This window comes from Brachyhypopomus gauderio, chromosome 4, assembly GCF_052324685.1.
Source record: "Brachyhypopomus gauderio isolate BG-103 chromosome 4, BGAUD_0.2, whole genome shotgun sequence".
NCBI lineage: Eukaryota > Metazoa > Chordata > Actinopteri > Gymnotiformes > Hypopomidae > Brachyhypopomus > Brachyhypopomus gauderio.
The window spans coordinates 11,563,539-11,581,307 of NC_135214.1; the positions used below are offsets into that span (position 1 = coordinate 11,563,539).

The window sequence follows — 17,769 nt, forward strand, 5'->3', positions numbered from 1 at the left end:
TTCTACCCCACCTCTGACTCCACCCCAGCACCGTCTACCCCACCTCTGACTCCACCCGAGCACCGTCTACCCCACCTCTCGTTCCCCCCGAGCGCTTTCTACCCCACCTCTGACTCCACCCCAGCACTGTCTACCCCACCTCTGACTCCACCCCAGCACCGTCTACCCCACCTCTCGTTCCCCCCGAGCGCTTTCTACCCCACCTCTGACTCCACCCCAGCACTGTCTACCCCACCTCTGACTCCACCCCAGCACCGTCTACCCCACCTCTCGTTCCCCCCGAGCGCTTTCTACCCCACCTCTGATTCCACCCCAGCACTTTCTACCCCACCTCTGACTCCACCCGAGCACCGTCTACCCCACCTCTCACTCCCCACGAGCACCGTCTACCCCACCTCTGATTCCACCCGAGCACCGTCTACTCCACCTCTCATTCCCCCCCGAGCGCTGTCTACCCCACCTCTGACTCCACCCGAGCACTTTCTACTCCACGTCTGACCCAGGTGCTGCTGTCCTCTCTGCAGAGGCACCATATTGGGGACCGGAGTCTGTCCCTGTGCAACATGTTCCTGGACGAGATGGCTAAACAGGCCCGCAACCTCATCACAGACATCTGCACCGAGCAGTGTACCCTGAGTGACCAGGTCAGCACAACCACCATACATCCTTCAGCCCCAGCACCACAATACCCTGTCTGTGTATTCATGTTCTTCTCTCCCTCTCGTGTGTGTGTGTGTGTGTGTGTGTGTGTGTGGTCTCTCCCTCTCACACAGCTGCTACCCAAACACTGCGCTAAAACCATCAGTCAGGCTGTGAACAAGAAGTCAAAGAAGCAGGCGGGGAAGAAGGGTGAGCCGGAGCGTGAGAAGCCCGGCGTGGAGAGCATGAGGAAGAACCGGCTCCTCGTCACCAAGTACGCAGGGCTGCACCTCCTCTCCCCACCCCCAGGGGGCGCTCTCTCTTACTGTCACTCTCTCTGTCTCTCTTTCCCCTCTACTCTGTTTTATTACCATTAGAGCACCATTTCAGGTATATTGACCTTTGCTCACGTCATCACAAAGTCATAATAATGACTAGCAGTGCTAGCACTACCGTTACCAGCAGCTGTGCTGTATGAGGCAGCCTGCATGAGTCCAGCATGGTGCCCTGTGTGAGCAGTGCCTCCTTTCAGAGTTTGCCTGACACACTGTTCAGGACACCAACTTGGAAGGGTTTGAGGTCTGGGTATTGGTATTAGGCCTGTTATATTGGAGGTTAGACCGAGTTTAGCTCGGTAATCTAAAGGAAATGAGTTTTGAGTGCAGGCTGTTATGTGACGGATGGGGTCTGTTGTGTTTGCAGCCTGGATAAGCTGCACACGGCTCTGTCTGAGCTCTGCTTCTCCATCAACTACGTGCCCAACATGGTGGTCTGGGAGCACACCTTCACCCCCAGGGAGTACCTCACCTCTCACCTGGAGATCCGCTTCACCAAGTGAGTCCACACACACACACACACACACACACAGGACAGCCTGGGACACATCACCACTTTATTTAGTTTAAACAGCAGCCTAATCTCACAAGTCTAGGCAAATACACCTTTTATAAACATCCATACCTCTACAGCCTGTACACACACACACACACACACACACACACACACACACACACACACGGCCCGTTGACTTGCTATCGAGTACTACATTCATTACCCTGACCCCATTTTTTTCTTGAGTTCTGCTCCCAACTGACGTCGTTCCAATGAATGTTTCACACAGTGGGAGTTTTTATTGTGATTTCTGTCAGAAAACGATGTTCTCCCTTGTTAATTAAGTGGAGAATTAACAACTGTGCAGGGATCTTTCTCAGCTTCATAGTTCGATTAGTGTGATTTACGGGTCCAGTCCGTGGAGTTTGGGTTAGAGGGACTTTTGAAGCGTCTCCAAAGCCAGGCCCTGTCCAACCACATAAACACACTCTGAGGAGTAACAGGTATTTTCCACTGTGGGATTCCCAGCCTCTGACGTTGGTGCGCTGGCCAACCCCGCTCTCCCGGTTCTGAACCCCTCCAGAGGGCTGCGTGTGCGTGAGACCTGCTAGCGCTGCTCCAACTCGGACCTCTTCTCTGAGTAGCCGGGCTACAATCACTAGAGAGACAAAACAAGACATTTTATCAGCTTTTAAAGATGCAATCATTTTTGAAGACGTTTGATCACAACGCAGTTATTTAGCAGTCTGGAGAGGCCAAAGTTCATCACGGCTGTTGCCAGAGGCACGCTTTGCTTTTAGTGTTTGCTTCTGTGTATGCATTTCATTACAGTGTGGATGTTTAAATGACCGTCATGGTCTGTCTCACTCAGGTCTATAGTAGGAATGACCATGTACAACCAGGCCACACAGGAGATAGCCAAACCCTCGGAGCTGCTGACCAGCGTACGGGCGTATATGACCGTCCTGCAGTCCATCGAGAACTACGTGCAGATCGACATCACCAGAGTGTTCAACAACGTTCTGCTTCAGCAGACCCAGCACCTGGACAGCCACGGAGAACCCACAATCACCAGCCTCTACACCAACTGGTGAGACACACACACACACACATTTTTTTTCGCACGTTCCTTGCACAACTGATGCAGGAGGTGCTTGTCCTGTGGTGTGAGCTCTGAAGCTTGTGTGAGGGTCGTCCTGCGTGTCCCTGCAGGTATCTGGAGACGCTGCTTCGGCAGGTGAGCAACGGCCACATAGCATACTTCCCAGCCATGAAGGCGTTCGTCAACCTGCCCACTGAGAACGAACTGACCTTCAACGCAGAGGAGTACTCGGATATTTCTGGTAACACCTCCAAACTTCTTCAGATGGCTTATAGTCTCAAAAATAATGACATGCTTCCATTTCCAGTCAGTCCTTTTGTGGCCGATACGTATTTGACGTCTTGTGCGTGCATGTGTGTCTCTCAGAAATGCGTTCGTTGTCGGAGCTCCTGGGTCCATATGGCATGAAGTTCCTCAGTGAGAGTCTGATGTGGCACATCTCCTCCCAAGTTGCTGAGCTCAAGGTGAGGAGGTCACAGATGGTACAGGTGAGACACATGTGCCCGGGGCCCCAGCTTACGGCCCGGGGCCCGTGGAGCAGGGCAGGACGTGTCCAGCTGCCCCATCTGCCTCAGTGCCCAGCGTTCCAGCTGTCCAGCGCTGAAGCGAAGACCCTGGGGGCAGTTACACGTTCTCCTCATTATTCTTGAATGCTGGGCTGGAACCAACAGGGGTTGCGTAGCTCAGTCTGAGAGTGCGGGCGGGGTCCCCGTCCCCCTCACACCCACACGTTTGTTGGGTAGTGCCTGAGAGAAGTGTGGGCCAACACGCACAGCTCAACGCCTCTTCACGCTTAAGCTACTCTGGAGTGGTCATGGTGATGTGCTGTATTCAGTATATACTTACAGCAGTGGTTTCTTTTTATGGGTGTAGGAACAGAATGTTCTGGGGTTTTTAATTATGTTTCTCAGAACCTTTAGTCATTTTCTGAAATATCAGAACACTGCCAGAGGTACTTTGAGAAGGGCTGGAAGTGTTGCCCAACGTCACAGTGGTGTGTGTGTGAGGGTGTGAAGATCCTTCAGATTGATGCTCTCTCTCTCGTGTTCGGTGACTATGGCAACATGGAGTGGGTGTGTCCCCGCTGTAACACCTCCATCCATCTCTCGTGTCCTGCTACAGAAACTAGTCGTGGAGAACATGGAGGTTCTGACCCAGATGAGAACCAGCTTCGACAAACCCCGACCACATGGCCGCCCTCTTCAAGAGACTGACGTGTGAGTGTTTCCGGCCGACACACACACACACACACAGTCCCTCCCTCTTGCCCATGTCACCATCCCCCTAACCCCTTACCCCAACTACCCCATGGCTATTTACCCCTCAACCCAGTTTACCCCCCACAGTCACAGAGAATATATAGAGCTACTAGCATAAACCACTAACATAAACAATTATTGACATGTTTGTTTGTGTTTTCCTCTGCCCACCCCCTTTACTAATGTTGCTTGTGTGTTGGCAGCGGTGGACAGTGTTCTTAAGAGGATGACCATCATCGGAGTCATCCTGTCCTTCCGCTCTCTGGCACAGGAGGCGCTCAGAGATGTAAGTGTGACCCATGACCTCTCCTGGCCCCCCATGGTAGCCTCCAGACTCCTCTGGGGTCTCAGACTCAGTCGTGTGTGTGTGTGTGTGTGTGTGTGTGTGTGTGTGTGTGTGTGTGTGTGTGTGTGTGTGTGTGTGTGTGTGTGTGTGTGTGTGTTGCAGGTGCTATCCTGCCACATCCCATTCCTGGTCAGCTCCGTCGAGGACTTTAAGGACCACATTCCTCGTGAGACGGACATGAAGGTAGACCATCTGCAGCTTGTCCACACACATGCAGTGATGGAGACTGAACTCACTCACTAGCTCAATCTTGATCTCTCATGCTCACTCAGACACACTCACACTCACTATCTAACTCTCCCTCTCTCTCACGTTTGAGCTGGCTCTCCCTCTCTCTCACGTTTGAGCTGGCTCTCCCTCTCTCTCACGTTTGAGCTGGCTCTCCCTCTCTCTCACGTTTGAGCTGGCTCTCTCTCTCGCGTTTGAGCTGGCTCTCTCTCTCGCGTTTGAGCTGGCTCTCTCTCGCGCGTTTGAGCTGGGGCTCTCTCTCTCGCGTTTGAGCTGGCTCTATCTCTCTCACGTTTGAGCTGGCTCTATCTCTCTCACGTTTGAGCTGGCTCTATCTCTCTCACGTTTGAGCTGGCTCTATCTCTCTCACGTCTGAGCTGGCTCTATCTCTCTCACGTCTGAGCTGGCTCTATCTCTCTCACGTCTGAGCTGGCTCTATCTCTCTCACGTCTGAGCTGGCTCTATCTCTCTCACGTCTGAGCTGGCTCTATCTCTCTCACGTCTGAGCTGGCTCTATCTCTCTCACGTCTGAGCTGGCTCTATCTCTCTCACGTTTGAGCTGGCTCTCTCTCTCACGTTTGAGCTGGCTCTCTCTCTCACGTTTAAGCTGGCTCTCTCACGTTTGAGCTGGCTCTATCTCTCTCTCTCACGTTTGAGCTGGCTCTCTCTCTCTCACGTTTGAGCTGGCTCTATTTCTCTCTCACATTTGAGCTGGCTCTCACGTTTGAGCTGGCTCTCTCTCTCACACACGTTTGAGCTGGTTCTCTCACGTTTGAGCTGGTTCTCACGTTTGAGCTCACTCACTCTCACGTTTGAGTTGGCTCCCTCTCTCAGTAATGTTTGTGTCTTCCTCTCTGTGCCCTACCTGCCCAGGTGGCGATGAACGTGTACGAGCTGTCGTCTGCTGCGGGCCTGCCCTGCGAGATCGATCCTGCTCTTGTGGTGGCACTCTCCTCCCAGAAATCAGGTAAGAGGACAGATGGACACCTGCCCCCCATGTAGTGTTGGGGTTGGTCTGGAGAAGGCTGTGGTCCACAGCAGATCTTGGTAACTGGCTGTAGTGTTCAGGTTGGTCTGGAGAAGGCTGTGGTCCACAGCAGATCTTGGTAACTGGCTGTAGTGTTCAGGTTGGTCTGGAGAAGTCTCTGGTCCACAGCAAATCTTTCCCCACTGTGCTGCTGCTCAAAATAACCTCATGTTTCCAGTCACTCTGAAGCAGTCGAAAGAGACCATGTCCAAAACAATATTCTGGTTATTTGTGTGGTTTTGCTGTTTTCATTTTGTTTTGATTATTTCAACACCAATTTATTTCAGTCACCAGAAACACCACCAGGTGAGGTACCTTACAGGTGAACGAAGACCTCTTGGCAATATAGAACTCTAGCTAACACCACAGGACTGTATAGAATTCAACAAAAGAAAACTACTTCTAATTAGCTCTAATGAATTCACACACTGCTTAACTCCACACACTCCATGTAGCCATAAGGAACTTCTCAGTGTGTGTTATAGGGTCTAGGGCACGTCCACTCGCTTGCTTGAGCCTCACCACATTTTCACACAGACCTCTGCTGCTAACTGTCAAAACAGTGTGTTGGGGCAAACTCCACCTCACCCTCCCGCTCCCAGAGGGGCGTTCTAACACAAATAACAGTTAACTGCTGGATGGTCGTGGCGTTTTCCTTGCCGTGCTGGACTGGCTTTCGGACCAAGCATGGTCAGAGCTCACTCCTTCCCCTCGGCACTTGGTACTGCTCCTTTTTCAGAGCCAAAACAAAGGTGTGTGTGTGTGTGTGTGTGTGTGTAGAAAGTTTTGCAGTAGGCACTCTCGCCCGTTTGTGTTGCCAGACAACATCAGTCCAGAGGAGGAGTACAAGATCGCCTGCCTGCTTATGGTGTTCGTGGCAGTCTCCTTGCCGACGCTGGCCAGCAACGTCATGTCCCAGTACAGCCCTGCCATCGAAGGTACCGGCATGACGGTCACTCTGTGAAGAAGACCTCCCAACTCTGCACATTTAAATGGCTGTTTTGGGCACGTGTGTAACTATTGACTCTCTGCAAATGCGTTTTAGGGCACTGCAACAACATCCACTGTCTGGCGAAGGCCGTGAACCAGATCGCCGCCGCCCTCTTCACCATTCACAAGGGCAGCATTGAGGACCGTCTGAAGGAGTTCCTCGCTGTAAGCCCCGCCCTGGCACACAGACCCCGCCCCTGCACAAACTGGCCCCACCCCCACATACACTGTCCCTGCCTCCCCAACTGACTTCCTCAAACATCTCGATAAACACTTGGTAGCAGCAGAAGACCGTGTGGAGAGCTTTGGTAGAGCTGTTCTTCAGCTCCACTGCACAGGGCTTCACTACTGAGCTTTCCCTTGCAGAAACACACCCCCCTCACCCACACACCCCACCTGGGGTCCTCTCAGCATGGTCTTGTGCAGCCCCAGTAGAGCCGGACTGAGGCCCTGGAGATTGGTGTCTCTCCTCGTACCCAGTCATTCTGTTTCAGATGTCTGCTCTCTGTCCTCCTGACTCGTTCTCTCCGTTTTCCCACCTTTAGCTGGCCTCCTCCAGCCTGTTGAAGATTGGTCAGGAGACAGACAAGACCACCACCAGGAATCGCGAGTCTGTTTATCTTCTGCTGGATATGGTGAGTCAGTCCCTGGTCCCACTCACTGTCTGCACTTTCAAAGTGTTTATCAATTGCACATGTCAGTAAGGTGGTGTTTAGCCAACGCTCCTGTGCAGTTGCATGGTGAGTGTTCTTTGTGTAGTGTTCCTCGGATGGAGAGGAACTGGACTGAACTTGGGAAATGTCCTAATCAGACTCTATCAAAGTCCCCTCCTCCAGTCCAAACTCCTCTCCCAGTCCACCAGAACTGGTACAGCTGCTACCTTTAATGAGCTGTTTGAATAGTATTACCAGTTAGAGCTCATGGCACCTCTAGAAATGCAGTGTTAAAAAGCCTGATCTGAACGCAGGAGAAAGGAAGGCCGTTCCCAGCAGGTCGTGTGTGTGGTGGGAGCTGGTTTCAGAAGGCAGGGTGACCTGTACTGTAGTAGTGCTAAAAGCACTTTGTCACCCTTAGTTGACTTGGACTTTAAATTTGCAGTCATGCATATGTGTCTGACGCCGTTTGATCAGAAGAGCTTGTGTAGGCTTTGGCTGAAGGATCATCAGCTCTTTGAAGTTCAGTCTCCAGGCAGCTGGGCGCTGTTGTGTAATGGAAAGTGACAAGTGTCTTTATCAAACTGAGAACATGTGTCCTCAACCCAGTGCCAGTAACGGCTCTGTTACACACACCCACACCACAGCAGACTGGAAAAACCAAACCACCCCTAAAATCTGTTCTCATCCTGATTGTGTGCATCTCTCTCTCTCTCTCTCTCTCTCTCTCTCTCTCTCTCTCTCTCTCTCTCTCTCTCTCTCTCTCTCACTCACTCTCTCTCACTCACTCTCCCTCTCGTGTGTTATGCACGCTAGATTGTCCAGGAGTCTCCGTTCCTCACCATGGACCTCTTGGAGTCTTGTTTCCCGTATGTCCTTCTCCGAAACGCCTACCACGCAGTGTACAAGCAGTCGGTGTCTGCGTCTGCGTGAGGTGCGTCTGCAGGGCCCCGACACCATGCGCCCAGCCACGCTGCAGCATCATTCCACAGTGCTCTGTAGGACTGCTGTCGTACCGTCTTACCAGTGCAAAACTTTATTATGGGATCAAACCTCTGAAAATAAGAAACTTAAAAAAAAGAAAGAGAAAAAGAGAAGTGAAAGGCATTCAGTGACCAGTTAAAATAATCTAAAAGTATGTTTGTCAGGGACTAGTAACACTAAACATCAATTATTGATCTTATTCCCCTAGTTTTGTTTTTCTTTTATTAGGTTGAGCTAAGGTGGGGGGATTTGCCATGGTTTAAAAATAAAAAAAAAACCTAAGTACTTTGCTGTGTGCGTGTGTGTATGCGTGTGCGTGTGTGTGGGAGGGTGAGCTGGGGTGAAGTAGTCAAATCCAGCATCATGATAAATGCTCGTTAACCGATGCCTCTATGAAACAGTGGTTCTTATTTTGGTGTTGTTCTAGCGCTAACGTCTGTGGCTTATCACGTGCTCTCACTCGCTCTGTGAATTCTTTTGCCTTTTTTATGATCACTTTTTGTGTTCTATTGATACATTTGCCAAAATAATGATACATGGCCCCTCATTTGAAACAGAATTGTGGGTAACTACGTTATAAAAGCAACCTATAGTGTTGTTTGTACAAAGCATAGTATAATTTTTTAACTAACTTTCATGATGCCGTTTGGCATTTAGATTCCATTGTAACTTTCTGCGTGGTATAATAAACATTCTTATGTATTTATTGAATGTTTTAAGTTGTCCGAGCCCCGCCCTCTCCACTACCACTTTTATATGTTTTGAATTTTTTGAAAATGACCATGTATCTTCCCTAACATCAATAAACATTGGGTCATATACACTAAGTGCTCGTCTTCTACTGCAAGTATGTGTGTGGATATAAATGCTGGGCGCTAGTCTGGTGTTTTGGTATGGTGCCCTATATACATTATTACACTAATGCAGCTCCAGTCTACTGGAAAAGCTGTTGGAAGCGCGTGAGTTACTGTTGACCTCTTCCTGTGAAGATTTAACGCGTGCCCACAACAGCAGACGATTAACACCCACCGTAAAAACGTCTCCGTCGCTCGTGGACGGTAACGCGAACACCTGTCCTCGACTTTAAACGGGCACGGTGAGCGCGTGGCTGGCTTGGCCTCGTCCTCCAGACGTAAGGCACGCGCTGCACGGGGAGACCATACACGTGTGTGCACGCGAGCGCGAGAGGCGTCGTTCGGTTATTGGCGCACCGGGTTGAAGCTAGGGGAGGAGGCTCGCGCGCTAAAAGGACCGGGTCCCGCGGAGTGAGGTCACTTGGCGACTGCTCGTGCAGAGAGAGAGCGCGTGCGTTCACCGGAGCGTGTTGCGGGTGTGCTGGAGAGCTCGTGGAGGCGCTCCGTGAACACGGGCGCGTGTATGGCGTGAGGAAGGAGCGGCCACGTCAAATCTACTACTTTGCGTCACGCGTTTCTCGAGGGGATACGGTCTCGCCGTTTTGGTTTGTTTTTTTCTTTCTTATTTCGGCGAGGAGAGAGAAGATGACCTTTGTTCTCCACTCGCGTGACGCAAACGTGTTTAGTTAGTTGGAGAAACTTTTGGCGCTGTTCGCGCCGCGTCGACGGACTAAATTCACCGTGCCGCATGTCCATGGTGTCTTATAAATAGCATCTGCAATCGGTATATATTGTGCTATCGATTACCAGGCCGTTTTCTTGTCGAGATGTTTTCCTACGAGATGTTCATCTGTGTCCTGGCCGTCGTCTGCCTGATGGGAGTACCGAGGGCGGCGGCGGCGTCGTGCGAGCCCGTGCGCATCCCCATGTGCAAACACATGCCGTGGAACATGACCAAGATGCCCAACCATCTCCACCACAGCACGCAGGCCAACGCCGTTCTAGCGATCGAGCAGTTCGAGGAACTACTGAATATTCAGTGTAGCGCCGACCTGCGCTTCTTCCTCTGCGCCATGTACGCGCCCATATGCACCATCGACTTCCAGCACGACCCGATAAAGCCGTGCAAGTCGGTGTGTGAGAGGGCCAAACTGGGCTGCGAGCCGGTCATGAAGAAGTATAATCACGCGTGGCCGGAGAGCCTGGCGTGTGAAGAGCTGCCGGTGTATGACCGCGGAGTTTGCATCTCACCTGAGGCGATAGTCAAGGCGGAGGCGCCAGGTATGTGTGGTGTTGCTGGCTTGTGATGGTGCTCTTGAGTCTGTTGTCGTTGCTGCTGCGTTTAAATATCGATGTGTGTCGATGTTCACATTTCTCTCCTCAAGACGTTCCCTATTCTCAAGACCCTTCAAAATGCAGTCCTGGTAAGATTACCTTTTTTGTTTTTCAAATTCTCAGGTTATTTCCCAGACTAATGAACGACTTTTGTGTTTGACGTGTTTAGAATAAAGTTATTGGATTTTAACAAAAATAAGCTTAACAGAAATGAAAAGGGAGGGGTTTGAATTCCCCCAAATGCAGCCGTGTCATAGCAAGACTACGACCGAACTGCTGCTGTCCGGCACGTGCTGGGTGATGTACTAAACTTGGTTCTCATTCATCAGAGTCCAACCCAGACTTCCCTATGGACTCTCACAACAGCAACTGTAAAGCAGTCAGTGGTACTCTGCACACTTCTGATTTCTCATTAGTCAGAATTAGATCCCTGTTCATCTTCAGTCAGTCTGCATGTGTGTGATCTCTGGCGTTCTGTAACTTGCTTGATTAAGTCTTAATATTCTTATACAGCCTTGCATGGCAAAGATGAAGCATATGGTTTTGATTATGTTGTAAAAATATTATCTTTTATCATAACCTGTTTGGATTCAGTATATTAAGCATGTTTTACAGATGGACAGAATCCTTATCGTCTATTGTCAAAATATTTTACATTTTAATGGTTTTAATTTAGCTAATATAATTTAAATTGTGTAGGTTGGGCATCTCTGTTTTGCATTTATTTGCAGATCAGTGCAAGTGCCGAATCATGAAACTCACTCAAAAGATCTATGTAAGGAACAATTACAATTACGGTAAGTTTTTACACAGTGTATAACAAACAGAATTGAGTAGATTCATAAGCATGCACCACATCTAAACCAAACTGGTCACATTTGCCTGTAGCAGATGAAATCTAATGGCTTCAGATGTGACCTTTTACAAATCACCCATCATCTTCCTCTTCATTATCCCATCATGCTCTTCTCAGTGATCCGTGCCAGGGTGAAGGACGTGAGGAGCCGAGGTCACGACCTCGGCGTGGTGGTGGAGGTTCTGGATGTGTTGAAGTCGTCTCTTGTCAACATCCCCCGCGACACGGTCACCCTGTACTACAGCTCGGGCTGCCCGTGTCCGGCCCTCACGGCCAGCGAGGAGTACCTCATCATGGGCTACGAAAATGAGGAGAAATCCCGGTACTGCCCGTGGCCCTCACCCAGGCCTCTTCTGGCTGGACTCAGTTATTGGACTGTGTTGTGGTACTCTTTGATTGATTGAATTCCCTTCTACAGATTGCTTCTTATTGAGGGGTCTATTGCACAGAAGTGGAGGGACCGGTTAGGCCGTAAAGTAAAGGTATGATGCAATGCACTGAAACGCCCAGAACCAATGGGAATCACTCGTCAATACGCCATATAGATTAAAAACAAGTTTATGTCACTCGGGCCTTCGGCCTAGCCTGGTTGTTTTGGCTACACGCGGTCAACAAGCTACTGCAAGTAGTGTAGGGGTTATAACAGCTTTCATTCCCACTTGAGTTTAAAGCTGCAAGGCGTTGAGTTTGTTTTTTTTTAATAACAAAAGCATTACAGCTGTTTTGAAAGCCCAGGAGAGTCTCCCCTCTCCTGGCAATGTCCTGAGTGGGAGGGTAATGGCTGACACAGTGAATGATGGAACACTGACATTTGTGGAGAGTTTCTGGAATCCGCCCCCTCTCCATCGAACATCATCTCATACCAGGATCTTACACTCGGCCAGAATAGACACGGATGTGGGAAACGTTTACTTTTCCTGCTGAGTCAGAATGGAGAGGGTTGGGGAAGTGTATAATTAAGGGAGATCTCGTAAGTGAGTGATCCCTCTTTGTGTGTGGATGTGTATTGACCAGAGGACGGGACCCCCTACAGTTTACATGCACATGGTTTAAACCTTTGAGTCTACCGGAGTCCCCCTTGGACGTGCTGAACATCAGCCTTTGTAGTTTGGCCAGAACAGCAAGGGGAGAGCGGAAGGGATCGTTGTGCTTGGATGTGTACCGATGGGGGAAACCCACCAGCCCTTAATGTCTCTGCTTTAAAGCCCCAGCGGTATCCGACAGCCGCTGGGTAAACAGCGGAGGCCAGCCTTGTTCATAGATGTAGCACAATCAAACTGTTCCTGTTCTGTGTGCCATGAGGATGAAGGTTATGGGTTTTTCTTTTTTTTTCCTCTCCCTAGTGTTGGGATCAGGTCAGCAGAAGCACTTCAGGGAGACCCCACAACAAACGCTGTCACTAGTGCCAGCAGCACCTCCAAACTCGGGCTGACGTGACCCAAACACAAGGACGAAACCCAGAAAACTGAACAAAAATTGCACTATTGTACGTTCTTCTCAGTGTTAACTTTGAAGAGCTGTAGCAGATTTTTTTAATTGATGCTTTTTGTGTACAACCTTTTTTATATTCTTTTATTTGCCTTTGCACGACCAAAGTGTTAAATCAGCATTACTGTGTACATATGTGTGTACTTGATGTGGGAGGGTACATGTGCCCTCGTGTGACCTTCAGAAGGGCAGAGGTCAGGAGAATGGAAGTGGCCCTGATGTTCTGGAACTGCTGGTTTCCAAGCAGCTCGGGAATGTAAGGCGTGCCCACCTCAGAGCAAGCAGAGTCTGCTCCATCCAGCTGCATGTGCATGCTGAGAAGGGTATGCACCTCTCCCAGGTTACAGCTGCACCGCCTATCAGCCCTTTCGCTGGATTAAAGGAAAAGCAGTCAACTGAGGGGGCAGGAGTTTAACAGGAAATGGGACGCTTCAGGACCCGGAGCCAAATGTTATTGAGTAAAGTGAAACGATCTTGAGTTTGATTGAACTGTGTTCATTTAAAAGGAACATGTTGGCAAAATATTTCTGTAGTTGTGTTTGTTACTCTTAGACATGTTTTTGATGTGCTTGACTAAATGCATTTTGAGAGGCATGCAAACCTCTGCTTAACAGCTGGGTTTCGCTGGCCTAATGCAAGCTGACCTGATTCTTCTCAAACCCACTTCATTATTAATTTTGCCTGTTATCACATTTATGTCCATAATTAAACATATCTGGCTGGTGGAGCAGTTTGTTTGTGTGTGTGTGTGTGTGTGTGTGTGTGTGTGTGTGTACCACAATTCTGATGCACCAACTTGATAAATATCAGGTTTTTTAAAGCTTAATTTGAGTGAATCTAAAAGAACTGAGAATTTAAAGATGAGCTGACCAGACAGTGTGGGTGTTCATAACATTTGTGTTTGTTACAATTGATATTCTTCAGTATAAATATGCATACATACTGTACTTGGCCTTGCTCCAAAAGATCATACCCGCCTGACCGTGAATGAGTCGCGTGGAGAACACGGTCACGGTAGCCTTACGTAAACATCGCGAGCGGCGTGCTGCCTTTTACGGGCCTCCTCGCGGCGCACAGCGAAAGCAGCGTGTATGGTCACATTGGTTTGTCCACTAATCTTTAATACATAACCTTCTACCCTCACTGTAAATTAAAGTCACAACACATGAAAACGTTTCTTTTCCTAACATGAGTGTTTTCTGCACTGAACGCGCCCCAGATGGCGCGTGGCGCTGGTCTTCATTACCAGTCCGAATAGATGCATCGAGATGATTCTTCACCATGTTTTCTGTTCTCAACGCTTCAGTATCATCGTGGACTGGAGACTTTATGGGAGAATTATCGCAAACGGAGGATTTATGGTGACAAACCGTTCGATGTGTTTTAGCCCCTGGGGCCACTGGTAAGAGCCGAGCTTTCACTGCGACTCGACACGGCGCATGAAACGCGTGTAACATCAGTGTGTCCTGCCCAGAGCAGTCACTGGTCCTGCCACGCGTTTAACGTGCTGCGATGACTCGGCGTTTGGGAGCGGGCAGCATGTAAATCTCTCGCTGGGCTTCAGCGTTAGTGTCTTTGCTCAGTCAGCATCCGATGCTGCGTCCAACCGCTGGACAGCTTCTTCGGACCATGTAACTGACTTCATCAAAGTTGCCGGTGTTTCGGTCTCTCGACCAGGCGCAAAGAGCAAAACCTCGCTGCAGCCCACCGGAGACCAAAGACGCTGCGCGCCGGAGCGCGGTGCAGTGGCGCGAGCGCGCGGAGCTCTGTGAGCGCGCGCGGACACACACACAATTCGGAGCGATTTGATGGCCGTGAGTTCACACGGTATTCGCGGTGTCCCTCCGGTACCTGGAGGCCGCAAAACTGCAACTGTAACTTTATTCTTAGAGAGGAACTCGTGTCACACCGAAACCGTGAATTGCCGTAGGCCTACAGCAACGTAATGAAAAGTCAAACGAATTCTTCTCAGGACTGAATAAAACTTGACCTGAAATGTATGACAATATTGTTTTCCACTTCAAATATGAACCTCTGTAGTGCAAATCATTGCAGTGAACAGTGATGCGATGCTCTCGTGAGATTACACGTGAGATTAAACCCGCGGAAACCGCCCACACCGTTTCAGCAGCGACACGTGGAGCAGTATTGCGGTCCGAGGTCAAGCGTCCAAACAACCGAACCGGCTCCGCTTTTCACTGTGGCGCCTACACCGCAGGTTGCTATTGAAACTAATTGTATTTTCACACTGCTGTGGCTAATTTCGGATTGCCAATTAGTTGACGCAACTAATTACAAAGTCATCCGTTGATCAAACTAAATTAAATTAACTAGATTACTAATCTAGTTAAATCTAATCTAGATTACTAATCCCCGCCCACTGTGTGGATTCGTTTGACTGTGGTGGAGAGTAAACACTGAACCCTGTCGGTCAGGGCTCACACACACACACCGCGATGTCACTTCGGTACCGTTAAGTAAGTGTGCAGGTTGGTGTATGAAACGTTTGCTGTTTCCAGAAACCTGCCAATCGCTCTCCTCTTCGTGGTTATCCCCGGGCCAACGGACGGTAAGAGTGTGTAGAGGAATAACCGACACCTGTACCTCACACCACACGCCGAACTCTCTCCCGTCACCACGAAATCTGGGCTGTCATGAATATGCATTCGTGATCAGAAACATGTGTCGAAATGCGTATGTAAACTCCGCAATATGGTTTGAATTTGAAGTCAAATCCGAATTTCTAAGAGCTCGATATTTTAAGGCCTGAACCAAACATCCAAAATTCTCACGTTTCACATTAAATTCCCTCCAACATATTAGCAGCATTTTTATTTTTTCAAATCAAGCACAGCAATACTCATTCTTCTCCTTTTGCATATGTACCTGATTATTTTTCTTTTGGTCTGTAAGCATGCGTTTATTCTCCAAGGACCCCGGTGACTATTAATTAGCCTCAGCCTTATGGAATTATACGCTCAACAGTGTTTTTTTTTTACATTATTATTGAACTCAAGGTTAAGATTAAACTCGGAAAGTTTGGCGCGCAGTCGCTTCAGATATTTTGACGCTCAGCTAATTTGTAACTTCGGCGCGTGATATTCCAGGGGATGTTCATTAAGCTTTGCACGCGAGGGGCTCTAGAAAGGAAAGCAACCCCAGGTCTTTTAAACGCCCTTAGCTAAAAATTTTGATCTCATTTTCCACCATAACACAATTGGCGTGTGTAGTTACAAGACAAGGACAAATCTTTGCAAGGCATTCCTCCAAGCACGTTATGGTACTGAAAGATCTCATTTGGTTTTTTTATTTGACCTAAATGTGACTGAAATACACGACTTGTTTTGAATACTTTCCGCTGTGCAACAGTGCAATCTTGCATGCAACTAAAATAGTTATGTGGTTTCTTATCTAACCGTTTTGAGGAGCGTCCTGTTTACCACCGTCATTCGTTGTGTTCGTCTGTTCCACGTGCGTTGGTTAACACGCGAACCACGATAAAAATCAGGTTGATAAATTGAAACTTGCACTGAGTGTGTTGAAGCAAACGAACAAACGTCTAAAATAGTCTCGTGAGTCTGTTCAAAACAAGATTGAATCTGGTCGGCGCATTTATTTGCACATGCCTACCGAATGTGTGCTGTTAGTGAGTTGGTGGATGACTGCAGGTGCAGTGTGTTTGCTGAAGTTCGGCACAGCTGTCTACTGTAGCGAAGCCGCAATGTTAGAACAGCTGGAGAACCTGCATCAATGGCGCCTGTCACAGACCCAGCCACGGTCAAAACAACCCTGCCCTGAAATAAGCGCTCAGACAAGTGGCCGCTTCCTGAGTCTGCGAAGACAGAAACCCCTTTTTACCCCGGGAGTCATACCTCGCGCACCTCGGAGCTAATGGACGAGACGGGAAGAGGTTGGTCAAATCCCACCTCACCACGTACTCCTTTGTGGATTTAAACCCCAAACACTGATTGGATGTAAATGTTGGGCTGCAGTGGAATTTGTAGACCATCTGAACTGGAGGGGGGTAGACTGGGACCAGTAGGTCTGTGGGGGAGGGGGGTCCAGACGAGCTCCAGGTCCAAACCTGTCTCCCTAAAAGGCTTCATCCTCTTTCTCACAGTTTCTCATGTCCAGCTCTCTGCTCTCTTACAGGCCTCCTTGTTCGCTGGGAGACCTTATCTTGAAGTGATCTCCATCTTTTGCGTACTAATTGATCGTTTCGCTCAAAGCGAATCCGGCCCCTGGTCAGGTATAACCCTGCATTGATCCGGCGGTGGGAGCCGTGGGCCTTTGTGTGTTGTGGAGGGTAAGTGGCTTAAGTTAAACAGGCCGTGGTCTGGGCAGTTGTTTGCATAGCAGTAATTACAGAGTCTGCCAGGGCGGGAGAACCGTGTCAGCTGCTGGACGTCTTCACCCAGTCGTTAACACCATGAGCTGTAGCCATAACCAGGGTCGTTTGCATTTTAAGAAGTCGTTATTTATAGTCATGGTTATGTTATTGTGGCCTAATGTGATCTGACATGCCACACACTAAAATTACAGGGTATTGTCTCATAAAGGAAGATTTACAGATTTCAAGGTTAAACTTTGTACCCGGTGAGAAGGCAGAGCTGAAAGACGTAATGTACATCAGCATACACTGTTCAACAAGCCAAGAAAAGTAATGTACATCAGCATACACTGTTCAACAAGCCAAGAAAAGCCTGCTGACTTCACCCCCTCCCCAGAGGTGCCATCTAGTTAAAGACTCTCCTGTTTTTCACACGCAGTTTGATCACATAACATCACGGAGACGGTTGCAGCTGGAGTCTATTCTCTTGAGTTGTTTACAGGTGAAGTACCTGCCAGAGTTTGTTAGAAGGCTCCTGTGTGCCGGTTGGCTGTGAGCCCTCAGGGTGGAGCTTCTCACAACTCTAAACTACATTTCCCAGCCTCCTTCTGCCAGATTCCACTCATAGCAGCATAACCTCTGTTAAAAGTATATGAACTGTAACACATGCATTTGAAATAACAATACCCTGCTAGTGCTTTGGTGTGACATTTGTTTAAAAAAAAATGTAGTGTACACTCATTTCAAATGACGTTGGGTTTTGTGTTTTCCGTGAACTGTAGTGTTCCCCTCATAAAACCCACACAGTGGTTGAAAGGTGTTGTGGAGTGGAGACACCAGGCCTGGC

The 17,769-nt window shown here is 49.0% G+C and overlaps 2 protein-coding genes across 3 annotated transcripts in view; both read left to right on the forward strand.

Moving 5' to 3' along the window:
- The window catches only part of nckap1 (NCK-associated protein 1), a 34,902-nt gene extending 26,016 nt beyond the window's left edge, over positions 1-8,886 (forward strand). Inside the window, 15 exon segments of the mRNA XM_077002185.1 lie at positions 525-644; positions 774-913; positions 1,342-1,473; positions 2,342-2,560; positions 2,683-2,813; positions 2,939-3,036; positions 3,695-3,751; positions 3,753-3,789; positions 4,035-4,117; positions 4,280-4,360; positions 5,279-5,372; positions 6,254-6,370; positions 6,478-6,587; positions 6,968-7,057; positions 7,892-8,886. Coding sequence (XP_076858300.1) covers positions 525-644; positions 774-913; positions 1,342-1,473; positions 2,342-2,560; positions 2,683-2,813; positions 2,939-3,036; positions 3,695-3,751; positions 3,753-3,789; positions 4,035-4,117; positions 4,280-4,360; positions 5,279-5,372; positions 6,254-6,370; positions 6,478-6,587; positions 6,968-7,057; positions 7,892-8,008 — 1,626 coding nt within the window. The 3' untranslated portion in view covers positions 8,009-8,886.
- Positions 8,887-9,140: 254 nt separating this feature from the next.
- Positions 9,141-13,319, forward strand: frzb (frizzled related protein). 2 transcript variants are annotated; one of them, XM_077002186.1, is made up of 7 exons: positions 9,150-10,194; positions 10,299-10,337; positions 10,578-10,634; positions 10,980-11,045; positions 11,222-11,426; positions 11,523-11,586; positions 12,448-13,319. In XM_077002186.1, exons 1-7 carry the CDS (start codon positions 9,741-9,743, stop codon positions 12,505-12,507), a joined length of 945 nt encoding a protein of 314 aa, XP_076858301.1. In that variant the 5' UTR covers positions 9,150-9,740; the 3' UTR covers positions 12,508-13,319. The 2 variants fall into 2 exon arrangements, with proteins under 2 accessions (XP_076858302.1, XP_076858301.1); XM_077002187.1 differs by lacking the exon at positions 10,578-10,634 and having other exon boundaries at positions 9,141-10,194.
- The last annotated feature ends 4,450 nt before the right edge of the window (positions 13,320-17,769 follow it).